Genomic DNA, 13436 nt, shown 5'->3' on the forward strand with positions numbered 1-13436 from the left:
CCCGAATCTTGGGGTGGCTCACAAAAAATAATGAATTCAGTGTAATGTTCTGTTTTTGTTTCTGGTAAATAAAATAATGGGGTTTAATTTATTATTTAATTACTTTTGAATATTTGCAATTTATTCCTTGAAATACAAGTAAGTACACATGTCAAATAAAAATCAACATTTAGTTTTAAAACACTTTTCATAAATATACTTTTCGGTTATTTAATGAATGAAAAATAATAAATGAATTAATAAAACAAACAAATACAACAGTAACACAATAATAACTGTATACACAAACACTCACTATAGACCCTATAATGTCGTTTATCCGTATTCCTTGAGCCAAAATATTATTAAATGCAGCTTCTTCTATTGATACACTTAAGCTAAATATTAAATCAACATTTAGTGGCTGCTATTTATTTGTTTGATTATTGAAATATTGTGGAATTTACGTAAGTACATTTAAATTAATAATCAGCAACAAAATCTTAATGGATCAACCGGAGTTACAGGGGTGGCCGTGGCCACATCGGGCCAACCCTTTGGGGCGCCCTTGACTGTTTTATCTTGATTATTGTTGATCATAATCATGGAAGTCACAATCGAAACTGAATTTTGATTTACTGAAATATACTGAATAAATTGCATTGCCCTGGTTAAAAGTATTACACTGAACTCGTTGCGAACTTGAGTGCATGTGTAGGTTACTAAGGGTTGAAATGGCATTATTTTATTTCGAAGTCGATTAAATTATTGGTAGGGACATTAATTGGTGGATCTAGGTGGTCCATGCCAATTCTACGCTCTTGATACAAATTATAAAAGGCGAAATTATAGTTGTTTTTTTTCTGTCATTGTCACTCCACTCCGGCACAGTTGGTGGCCGTAATGCACCCAAACGTGGGTTAGCCCACCGCCGATAAACCACAGAAGAAGAAGGAGAACAAAAAGTCGCTGCTGGCTGCTCGTCCTCCCTCACACCACAAAGCTTGCTTCATTGAGCTGTGGATCGCGGAGTCTCTGTATTGGAAGGATCTCGCCGATTTCCTGCGAAACTGTTTCTTTTATTTGTTTATCTTAAAGGTCGGGTGCAGTGTACTTCCCGGGAAGAGCAGTTGTTTATATTGTAATGCATTTTTTGTCTCTCATCTCCTTTGGTAGTTTGAGTACTTAAAAGAATGAAGTCCACTGGGATCGACATTGTGTGCCGACAAATTTAGGTATGTTTGAATTCTCAAAAGCAGGTTTCTAATTTTTGCAAGGCTGTATTAATATCGGAACCGTTCATCCTTTTTACTCAATTTATGCACGTGGTGTGCTAATATATTGCGCTCATGAGCACGTGTTCGCAGCGTGACTGATCTCATTCACTGAGGATTGAGGTAAAGTTGGTTGTATATTCACACTTTCAGACTTTCTCCTTAATAATATAATTCCTGAAAAGTATTATTTCTTTTTGGGCAAATTTTGAATAATCAACTCCTATTATGACTATGAAAGTACGTTGTTCACAGTCAAATAAGTAGTGCCAAAGTTGTTTTCAAGTTGTTCTTGCATGTGATGTCACCAAATATTCAAAGTAAACAATATAGGGGAGCGTGTCACAAGTTGTCATAGATAATAATCATTTTCAGGGATTATATTATTGAGGAGAGAGTCTGAGTGTGAATATAAAACCAACTTTACCTTAATTAACTGAGATATTAGTGTTTTTCTAAGTAAATTATTTCATGTAGAATTTTATAACACTTAAGTGATGTTCTACCTCTCTTTTCAGGTTGTTTGCAGTTGCAGTGGACTACATCGAGATTCTATTTGGTGTTAACCAACTTGGAAACAGACCAATCAATCTAACAGGGTAGTTCACCCAAACATGAAAATTGTAAATTAACTTTTCAAATATTGAGTTTCTTCTGTTAGAAATAAAAATATGTATTTTGAAGAAAGCTGGAAGCTTAACTATTAACTTCTATAGCAAATAAAATAAAAGCTATGGAAGTCAATTATTACATAATTTCAGCTTTCTTCAAAATTCATCTTGTGTTCAAGAGAAGAAATTGAAACCAATTGATGTTTAGTAAATTTTTATCTACTATTCCTTAAGTGTCTTTTGATCTCAGAGTTAACTTGCTGTTATGACATTCATTGGAACAGGTTGAGGTTTGTAGTTTTTACACTGTGCTGTTAACTTTAATGCTTAGTGGTTAATTTAATTGCATTTTTTTTTTTTTACTTTGTTTGTTATTGTATCTGAACAATTCTGTTTGTCTTGCTGTATGTAATAAAGAAAATTGAGCACTATATTTGTGAATGGTAATTATTACACTCTATAAAGCACTGTCTTTGAACCTGTGTAGCCCATCCATGGCTCAACGGGCCAAGCAACAGTGCAACAGTAAAGGGTTGTTATAACTGGAGCCCCTTGGCTTTTCTTCCCAAGTTGCTCTTTTAAAAGCAACCTACAAATGACGTTTTCAAATTGTTAGTACAATTGAGAAAAAACAAACACCACAACTGGAGTTATTTTGCAAAAGCCGTTGATCAGTTTCTACACACAATCATGTTGTCTGTATGGCCAAACACAATATTAACATGAAATATTGTGCAAAAGAAATAACAATTGGTAAAGCCACACTAAAAACAAACAGCGAATGGCAACATTTTAGCGTAAACAATGATACAAAATAATCACGTTAAAATCAAAGTACATCATATTTGGAGTAGAGTCCAAAACTCTGGTGGAAAAAGCAATTTATGTTTGCTGACACCTTAGTACCAGCTAAGATACAGACCTTGTCATGTATGTTGGCTATAAAACACTTCAGAATTGTCAATACCTCCTAAACATATGATAATGGTTGAATGTCAAAACTCATTCATAGAATTGATGGCAAAGGTTACTTGCCAATGATTATTCAACAAAAACTACATGATTTAATACACCACATGATCTTGCAAACAGAAAAACAATGAAGAAACAAAGCAACCTGGCAATGAACAACACAGATATCATCACTTGTATAAGCCAAAGATAGACGAAAATGCTTTGTACATTCAACAATCTTCTCCACTTGCGCACAACATATGAGCTCATCTGTATTGAAAATAGAATAGCACTTATTTTGAGCACTGATCTGAAAATATGATGCGAGGTCTAGCCCAGTGGTTCTCAATGGTCTTGCTTCAATACCCAGATTTTACAAATCCTGGAATATTTTAAAATGACTGTGCAAAATAATTTTAAAGACAGGTTAAGCAGGAACATCTACAATTATAGTTCTTGACTGTAACCGTCAACAATGGGTCAGCGCAAGCTTTTTTGTTTTAAGGGAGTAACACCATAGAGTTCTGTGCAAAAGTCTTGATTTGTCGTTTAAGCAGTAGTATATTGATCATGTATAATTACCTCTCTATTTTTTTACTTCAACATAATTGAGATGAAGTCTATTAGACAAATAAGGAAAATAAATAAAATAAGCCTTAATCAAAAGATGAAATTGGAGAAAATCTGTTATATTTCACAATAGTGTCTGCAAAACAGTTCACATTTTGTTTAGTGCCCTGGAAGGTCACACTAAATGCTGACTTTTCCCACAAGAAGTCCTTGTGTTTATATATAACTTTATTTTTTTCCATGTGTGTATTTCTTTATGTCACACTTTAATCACACTAAAGTTTAAGCTAGCAAAATTCTGTCGTACGGTGCTGCGAAAGGGGGCAGGAATGAAGAAGATGATTAGACATTTAAATAAGCCAGCGATTGGTCCATATTTAAAATTTCTGTCCAGAGTGGATCAGATAGACGAATGTCTGCAGCAATGCCTCTTCAGCCTTTCCAAAACGCTCCGTTTTTGGGACTCGAAAACTCCGGCGTAGTGTGAACGGATGACGTAACCACAGCAAAACTTATGCAATTTAAAACTAAAACGTATTAGTGTAAACGGGGTCGCAGTCAAATTATGCGACTTCGCAGGTCAGAGTTCACCAAGCTTGAACTTTGCAATGCAGTGAACTGCGAAACTTGACGCACGAACTTGCGTTTCCAGTCCAGTCCCCCCCCCCCAGCCATAGGTAGGCCCATCATTTATTTTATTATATGTAAATGTGTGCAAGTTGCTATATTTTATATAAATTTCAGTAATGCAATAATATGCAAATGTTTAAATGTCTTATATACAATACAATTTGTAAAGTAATATTATATGTCTTTCCGTGTGTTTTATTCAGATGTATTATGTGAGATACCATTTGTAGCTTTTTATACCAAACAAGTGGTTCTAATTGACCCTTCACTAAGCCACACCCGAAAACCGCCACACACCAATCATAGCTTAGCAACCGTAGTTATGTGCAGGAGGTCTGTCAAGCTTTCGAGCGAGGAAAACAAGCCAAAGCTTATGAATATGGATTGTGCAAACGTATCCTAAAAGTTTGGACAGGATGGTGGAATTTTTTTTCCTATCCAAAACCGAAAACCCAAGGGGAGAAATGCCAGCGTGGATCAAGCTCTGTGAGGGGCGCTAAAAGAGCAGGGTTAAGTTGGTTGTATTTTCGATATTCCTGACACATTTAATGATAGACGGCAATAACTCACACACCTCTTACTGTAAAAAGATCTAAACTGTGTTTCCTACAAAAATACAAAGCAGGTTATGTTTCCCAGCTGTCTTTCTGTTTTCGCTCGATATCATGAGCACTGCTCCATTTAAACCCTTTTTGGCAAAAAAAAAAAAGAAAAGAAATCAAGGTTAATTAGTTAAAATTAGATTATTTTAAATGTCACCTATACTGCAGTGCATGAACTAAGCTGTTGAATGGTCAGTGTATGAGGCGGCTAGGCTAAGCTAGCTTCAATTTTGATTAATTTCTAATCGGTTGCATATTAAGTTGTAAATATACCCTCGTAATGCATACTGCAGTCCTTTTTTGTCTCGCTTTCTCAGATATCTCACCTGTTTGCCAAAAATGACCAATTATATCACTGGAAATGTCTGACACTGGCACATATTGTAATAGACATGGCAGGCAGGAAAACTAGACGTAACAACTAGGTGTAACAAAGCGTAACTAGGCGTAACAACAGTAACTAGGAGGGCGGGGCTTAGCGTAGGGTCAATTGGATCCTCATTGTAATCCTTACAATTATGTTTTTTTTTGTTTCCTGCTCATATACTCTCAAAATTATTCCACATAGATGCACTTTTTTTTTTTAATTATGCGCAGAAAAAGCGAAACAGTCCACAGATTCAGTTTGGCCCTAGTCAGGATATTAGTTTGCACTCTTAATATACATGCATTCACATATGACTGTTAAATGTCTAAAAATGTGAAAGCCTCCTTATGTAATGTTTACCACCAATCTTATTTTACCCATTGAGTTACCATACAATACTCTTTAATAGCCAGTAAGAATTTCCCAACAAACAGCCAACACAATGGTTTTAATCCTGTGACATGCATTATCCCCTTTTATTTAAAAATCCATGTTTCGTCATCTTAACTATTCACGTTAGTAATTTAGCCAGTGAGAACAGACCTGTGACCCACCATTTGAGAACCACTGATCTATGCCCACTGCAGAGGGGCTTCTGATATCACGCATAGAAAGCTCTTGAACAGGCTTGAGAAGGGATCGCTTGGGGATGAGGGGGTTTTCGGCTGGTGTCCCCCCTCAAGCACAGTGAAATTGATCTAATTGCATAATCAGATGCCACACAGAGGGCTCAGGCAGCAGTGAATGGAAGAGGATAATTGTGGTACTGGTAGGTCTGTTGTGTCTAAGACATTATTTGTTGGTAGACGCACATGACAATCATGATAAAAATCATAAATGGATGCAAATGTCCCCTTCTGGCTTGTTGTTTCAGTTAAAATGTCTGGATGCATCCATTATTGATGCTCTGTGCACCCCAGGGATGCACAATTTCAAATAATGAACTCTGAGGTGGTTTGCAGGCACTCTGTCTCACCAAAAGTCCAGTGAGAGCCCTCGAATAATAAATCGCGTGTGGCCAGGCATCAGGATACTGCAGGAAGTTGTTTAGGTACTGCCATTCAATCCCTGGACTTTTGGTAAGTCAGCATGTATCAAACAGAGGTAGCGCGTACACTTCAACTCATGGGCCTTTCTAGGCTCTACACCGTCTTTTCACTAGTTGTTCGACATTCTTTATCTAAGCATTTTAGTACATCACCAAAACCTGTTTGAGGGCCTACAGCGTGTGCCTTCATGTGGTCCCGACCAAATCAAAAGCAAGCAAGCAAGCAATATCGTCCTTTCTTTTAGTTATGAATGTGTTCAGATTTTTCACAGCTCTGTTCAATGGGCAAGGTGGCACCTGTAATTTTCAACTCTGGTTAAGTCTTGCCCTCATGGTATTCTTTTTTGTTTTGTCATTTATAAAGAAACATATCTTCACATGTCCTCGAGAGATTCTTTAGGATCCAAGGTTTCTTCGTCCCTCAAGGCACTGGCATTGGAACGTGTGTCCATGGCAGAGTGCATGATAGGCAGCCAGACATCATCCATGTTTGGCATCACAAATATTTTCTGCATAAATGGAAAGAATTGAGGGTAAAGAAATTTAAATGAAAAGGTCAGCAATGTTTGGTGCTTAAACAATTTACTACTGTATTAGATCTGGTCTAAGAAATTGTCAAAGTATTTGACTGCAAATTTTACATGTACTTTCTAAAACAAAACCAGTTACTCGTATTAGTTGGCAACTATGAACCTAAAGCCTTAGCAAACAAATGCCATAAACTAATTTGTTGTTTTTTTAATGCTATAGCATTTAATGGTTGTGCATTTTAAAGGTGCAGTGGGTGATTGTCTTCAGAAGCATTTTTGTTGTGCTGGTTGAAAGTCTCTTCACAGTCTAATAGTAATGATTTAAGTAAATTATCTAAATGTATTTTTATATTTTGGGTAAAGCATAAAACAAAAAAAATGTTCATCCAATAAAATAGAGTCGGACCGACATCTCTCTTAATTCCGATAAGTAGCCCAATCTGTCTGTCAGCAAATGCAGATTTGAACAACTGCGCAGGCTTTTGTACGCAGCTCCGCCGATTGACGCGCGTTCACGAGAGAGGGAGAGAAAGCACGTGCACGATCGGTAAAAACCTGCTGAATCAAAACTTTTTAAAAACCTGAATCAATATTGGAGTTACCTTTGCATGCTGGAGAAAGGATGACACCATTTCTAAAGGATTTCTCTTAAACAGGTAATGTTCTGTTTTAAAACTGGTTAAGCTTCACGCAAAGCTGATGTAACGTTGGATGTTGTTGTTACAAACAGGTTATATCTTCACAGAAGTGTTGTTCAGCCACTAAAATCTTCCGATGAAAGATTGATAAGGCTTTTTTCAGTTTCATAAGGGACCTTTTACAGCATTGATTATGTAGATTTTAATTAGTTTAACAACAAAACACAAGTAAATAGCGCTATTTCGCCTAGTCTCTCCATATATTGTTTACCATGCAACTCTAAATATTCGCTCTGAAATAGCATGTCAGTTTGGCTTGCACGCCGCCAGATAAGCACTAGTCGCTTTTAACACATAAGAGAGGGTTCTTTTGATGTGCTCGTGTTTAAGGAGGCGTGGCTCTAGACGGCAGGGGAGGGACTGTGATTCTGAGATTTTTAATCAAGTTGTTAGCATTGTGGAAAATCACCTACTGCACCTTTACAGTGTAACGGAAATGCACACAGCATATCTGGGTCCAAATAAGTTATCATAGCTCCAAGCCTAATAACACTAGTCAACATGAAGTGGACCAAAAGCATTTATCAAAGTTGTTCTGAAACCAATAACAATCCTTACATTTATATAGCGCTCTTCTGGACACTCAAAGTGCTTTACACATTGGGGGAATATCCTCATCCACCACCAGTATGCAGCATCCACCTGGAATATGCGATGGCAGCCATATTGCGCCAGACCGCACACCAGATTGGTGGAGAGAAGACAGAGTGATGAAGCCAATTATGACATGGGGATTATTAGAAGGCTCTAAATAGACAGAGGCCAGTGGGCAAATTTGTCCAGGATGCTCTTTTTCGAAGTACATACTGGAATTTTTAACGACCACAGAGTCAGGACCTCGGTTTAATGTCTCATCTGAAAGATGGCGCTCACTGAGCAGTATAAAGTCCCTGTCACTATACTGGGGCATTAGGACCCACACAGACGAAAGGTTGGGCGCCCCCTGCTGGTCTGGAAACCAAAACGACACCTGTTCTTGTCTTATAAACAATTTTGAAAAACCCATTTGATCAACTTCAGATGTTGACTACTGTATACTTCTATTGCATTAAACTGACAATAAAGTGTCATATGAAATGTTTTTGTTTTTTTTCATTTTTATTCCCTTTCATAAAAGCATCTGCTAAATGATCACATGCTAATGTACATGAATATCCACATATGTTTACCTGAAATTCCTGATCTAGTTTTTTTTCTATCCAGTCTGTCACATGGGCAAAAGTAACCTCCCTTTCTCCCAGTTTTGGCCGAGCTTTCAGTTCCAGACGAGGAGGCCTTCTGAAACCATACCTGCAACAAACCAATATCTGTCTAAGCACATGTTCGCAAAGCACTATGAAGACATATTCTAGATGGATTATTATTTATTTTTTTGAAAACCCATGGTCTAGGAACAGGTTTGGACAATGCATCCAAGTATTTGTTTGTTAAATTTAAGTAATATACAATTTGTTTTATTAAATGCCACAATACACAAATATTATTGTCCCTAATAAAAAAAAAAGCTTTTTCCAGGATATCCGCAGGGTCTTAAATATTCTTAAATTTCACAATCCAAATTTTAGGCCTTAAAAAGTCTTAAGTTCACAGAAATGTTGTGTTGTAGGTCTTAAATCATTTTAAACAGGTCTTAATTTTCCTATGTCCATGTAAAGCTACCCAATCGAACCAAAACCCATTCAATCACTAACATTCCATCTCAATAAAATGCATAAACTCTTAGTTATTAACTCTATATTTTTATACATATGATTTAATTATATTCCTTACTATAGCATTTGTTTTTATCTTTTTATATTTTAACTGGGCCATTAGAAAAAAAACCTTAGTGTTTAGCCTTGTGTAAGTCTAAATCTTTTATTCATTATTCATTAATGGTCTTGAAAAGGTCTTAAATTTGTCTTGATGAAATCTGTAGAAACCCTGATTTCTTTAAAATAATCTTATATTTCTCACTTTCTTAAAATATTACAAAAGTCATCTAGTAAAGATCTGTGATTTTTATCTTTGCCACACATTTTAAAATTGAATCTCTTCAGGCTCGAGTAGCCCAAAAAAACATAGAAATATGACCAGCAGATGGCATAATAGCAAAGTTGAGGATGGCTAAAGATCAGACGACAATTCCATGCAGCAGCAATTTGAACTAGAAGTTAAATAATAGGCTTTACCATATTCTGTCTGTTGGAGGTGGGGGAATGTTAACGGCAAGTGTTCCTTGGCACTCCTGGACCTCCACCGTCAGGAGCAGCGGAGTATTGGACACTTCTTCGATTTTCTTTTTAATGAACTCAGTCTCTGTGGCTTTCTGGAAATACTTGGATTTGGCAATCTTGTCCACAAAGCGCATGATTTTGCTTGGTTTGTGTCCCCCAACAAAACTGTGAAGAAAGTATGCAGTGTTCTACAAAGGTTTATACATCTTTGATTCATAAACCGATTCTGGTAGCATCTAAAATCAAACTTTCCTATTATATAACAGACAAACAAATCTCTTAACAAAAATGCTGAAGGTGTTCAAAAAGTAGTACACAAAATAAACACATTCATACAGAAGTACATAAAAACAACTTAAGAAGTGAACTGTAAATACTTATTTCAACTCTGTCTCAGTACTTAGCATTGTTGTGTCAAATGGTTATGAAGTACATTATGAATTACACTGCATCCAGAAAGTATTTATATCGCTTCACTTTGTCCGCATTTTTTTGTGTCACAGCTTTATTCCGAAATGATTCAATTAATTTATTTCCTCAAAATTCTACACACAATACCCCATAATGACAATGTGAAAAAAGGTTTTTTAAAATTGTTGCAAATTAATTAAAAATAAAAAAACTTTAAATTTTGAATATGATGCCACAAGCTTGGCACACCTGTCTTTGGGAAATTTTGCCCATTCCTCGTTGCAGTACCTCTCAAGCTATATTGGGTTGGATGGGAAGCAACGCTGTACAGCCATTTTCGGATCTCTCCAGGGATGTTCAACAGGATTTAGGTCTGGGCTCTGGTTGGGCCACTCAAGGACAATCACCGAGTTGTTATGAAGCCACTTCATAGATATTTTGTTGGTGTGCTTTTAAGTCATTGTCCTGCTGGAAGATGAACCGTCGCCCCAGTCTGAGGTCCAGAGCACTCTGAAGCAGGTTTTCATTCAGGAAGTCTCTTGCTGCATTCATCTTTCCCTCTATCCTCCTGACTAGTCTTCTAGTTCCTGCTGCTGAAAAACATCCCCACAGCATGATGCTGCCATCACCATGCTTCACTGTAGGGATGGTATTAGCCTGGTGATGAGTGGTGCCTGGTTTTCTCAGAACGTAACGCCTGGCACTCACTCCAAAGAGTTCAATTTTAGTCTCATCAGAGCAGTGAATTTAGTTTCTTATGGTCTGTGAGTCCTTTGGATGCCTTTTGGCAAGTTCCAGGTGGGGAGTGTCTTCCGTCTGGCCACTTTACCACACAGACCTGATTGGTGAATTGCTGCACAGATGTTGTCCTTCTGTAAGGTTCTCCTCTCTCCACAGAAAAATGCTGGAGCTCAGACAGAGTGATCATCGGGTTAATGATCACTTCCCTGACTAATGCCCTTCTCCCCTGATCACTCAGCTTAGATGGTTGGCCAGCTCTAGGAAGAGTCCTGGTGGTTGTACCTGAATGTACCTGAGCTTAATTTTTAGAGCTTCTCTGCAAAGCCTGTGAATATTTGGAACACGTGATTTTTCAGGTTTTTTATTTTGAATAAATTTCCAACATTTTTTCACATTGTCATTATGGGGTATTGTGTGTAGAATTTGATTGAATTAAATTAATTTGATCTATTTTGGAATAAGGCTGTAACATATAAAAGTGGAAAACTTGAAGCACTATGAATACTTTCCAGATAGTAACCAGAAGGAAAATCTCACCCCTCCACCCCTGGGATTTCAGGCACTTCAACAGTATCTTCTTCATCAGAAGATCCTGCACTTGATGACTCTTCATCACTGTCGGCCAGGAAGTAAGTGCGGGGTCTGGATCTAGTGCATGCACAAAAACAAATAAAAGCTTAATTGGCTTTTTAAAATGATTATAACATGTTTTCCAAAAGCAAGGAAATGTGCAAAGCTCCTGCTACACACCTGCACTACAGCTGAAATGGTCCTTTACATAGCTATTGCACAAAGAGTTGTTTTTTTCACAACAAAGCTACAAGCTCTGTTTCAAACCCCAGTGAGCTATTATACTATGTCATCTTTTACATGTTTCGGAAACAAACCATTATGTACCACTCATCACTATCACAGAATGCAATGTAGCATTTAATCAAGGGCTTGGAACAGAACTTATGAAAGCACATGCAGACCATAGGGGATGTGGTGATGTTTCAGCGGTGAAGTGTTTATCTGCTACACTTTAACATATGAAGTGAAATTTTGAGAAGCAGAAAAAAACATTCAGCGTATAATGAGAGATTTCAGAAAAGCCCTGATTCAACTTACCAATAAAAGTTCACATCCATATAGTTATGAGTCCAGAGGAAACAGCAAAAAGAGTAAATGATAAATTCAAAAGAAAAATAACCCATCAAAAAATAAATAAATAAATAAAAAAAGACAACAATAACAGCATTTCACAAAAAAAGCAAAAGCTTAGATATTTGATTCACATCATGAGGAATATCTGAGAACATACAATGACAATTTTGAATGAATTGTCATCCATACTCTTACCCTTCTTTCCCCTGTTCCCCAAGGCCTTCTCCCTCCTTTCCCAATCTGGTCAGGTTCATTTTGGTTTCAAGAGTCATGAGAAAGGAACCATTGTAGGATATCTCCAAGTCAAACCAAAGGCCTATAAATGGAAAGAAAAAAAAAATGGATTTGGTCATTAAAAAGAGTACTAAAAAATGGTGTCAGCTCCATTTTACACTTCGAATGAAACAACTCAAATCACCTTCCTAGAGTATAACAAGCACTTCACAGTTTTTTATGGCTATTTTTTAATATACGTTCTTAAGCGATCTTGTGTTCTTATTGTAACATCATCATCAAACACCAAAGTTCAGTTCTAAAACTAGACCGCAAGAACAGAGGACGCGTGACTGAACTCTGATGCATCCATGCAGACTCGAGTGCAGTACTCGCTTTACAAGTCATTGCCACTGTATGAAGCAGGCGAGAAGCGCAGCATATTTATTATTAAAGTTCAGACATAACTTAGTTATCTCAGAAGTTTCCCTAAATGAGACGGTAAAACTAAACATTGACATAAAAAGAATAACAAAAGCATAAACATAATAGGGTGTTTATTTGCTGAAATTCCTATTAAAATCAGTTTTATTTGAATTGTGCAAAGTACATTTGAAAGGCTTTTGTGAATGTTATACATATATTGAAAAGAGATCGATGTATTGAGGATGTAATGCTGAAATAATTTCCTGTTAATAGCATGTGAAGGTCACATGATCATCTGGAAGATCGCAGCATCTCATTTCTCAAAGGATGCGTTCTGTGTTCTCAAAGTCTCCCGAGTTTATTCTTTTGAGGAAACTTGGCAAGAATGGTTTATAGAAAAACACGAGTCCGTTCTCTGCATTCTTGGAATTGAGAAACAACCCATTTCTCCTTAACAAACACACCTAATTCAGAGCATCAGCTCATGTTTTATGTATTTTAAACTTCTATGAAATACACATATAAATTTTTTAAACTATTTTACTATTTTCCCCAAGCGTATACAACTACTACTGTACGAAAATATCAGCATTTTGTACATACTTTCAGTATTACCTTTGCTTGAAAAGACCCAATCTAATCCTGTTTATATGAAATAGGTCTGCTCCCGAGCAGGTTTGAGCTACCAGATCTGTTATGACAACAACTCTCGCATGAGTTTTAAAGAACAAAATGATCTTGATCAAATCATCAATATCCAAATCCAGCTAATTGAGTGATCCATGTACGAAGAACGAACCCCAGGAACAAAAAGTTATCCATCGCTGACACTGATTTTTTTTCTTCAAATTATGGCCAAAAACAAACTACTTTAATTTATGCCTTTATACACTAAATTGCAAACGTTGTGCCCTGAATACAGGTTTGTGTGCTTGTTTATTTATTGCCACAGCAGAAACCTACTGGCTACTTAATGGGAAGTTCAGAGATCTAATATATAAATAAATTAAAAAAAATAAA

General features: G+C 36.7%; 1 protein-coding gene, 1 long non-coding RNA gene and 1 other non-coding gene across 10 annotated transcripts in view; 2 read left to right on the forward strand and 1 right to left on the reverse strand.

Moving 5' to 3' along the window:
• The first annotated feature begins 977 nt into the window (after nucleotides 1-977).
• Nucleotides 978-2295, forward strand: si:dkey-188h10.3. The gene is made up of 2 exons (NR_134972.2): nucleotides 978-1214; nucleotides 1772-2295. It is a non-coding gene; the product is annotated as a si:dkey-188h10.3 (long non-coding RNA).
• A 31-nt stretch (nucleotides 2296-2326) lies between these two features.
• LOC137490810 (small nucleolar RNA SNORA50) lies at nucleotides 2327-2461 on the forward strand. Its single transcript, XR_015481567.1, has one exon. It is a non-coding gene; the product is annotated as a small nucleolar RNA SNORA50 (small nucleolar RNA).
• A 53-nt stretch (nucleotides 2462-2514) lies between these two features.
• tex2 (testis expressed 2) overlaps nucleotides 2515-13436 on the reverse strand; it is a 55333-nt gene continuing 44411 nt past the window's right edge. For 4 of the 8 annotated variants that reach the window (XM_087243447.1, XM_087243444.1, XM_087243448.1 and 1 more), the window contains 5 exons: nucleotides 11973-12093; nucleotides 11169-11279; nucleotides 9435-9644; nucleotides 8433-8553; nucleotides 2515-6544 (listed from right to left, as the gene is read on the reverse strand). In XM_087243447.1, the coding sequence (XP_087099573.1) occupies nucleotides 6410-6544; nucleotides 8433-8553; nucleotides 9435-9644; nucleotides 11169-11279; nucleotides 11973-12093 (698 nt within the window). In that variant the 3' untranslated portion in view covers nucleotides 2515-6409. 8 annotated transcript variants of the gene reach the window in all.

The sequence above is a fragment of the Danio rerio genome, chromosome 3 (assembly GCF_052040795.2).
Source record: "Danio rerio strain M-AB ecotype USA chromosome 3, GRCz13ab, whole genome shotgun sequence".
NCBI classification, from domain to species: domain Eukaryota; kingdom Metazoa; phylum Chordata; class Actinopteri; order Cypriniformes; family Danionidae; genus Danio; species Danio rerio.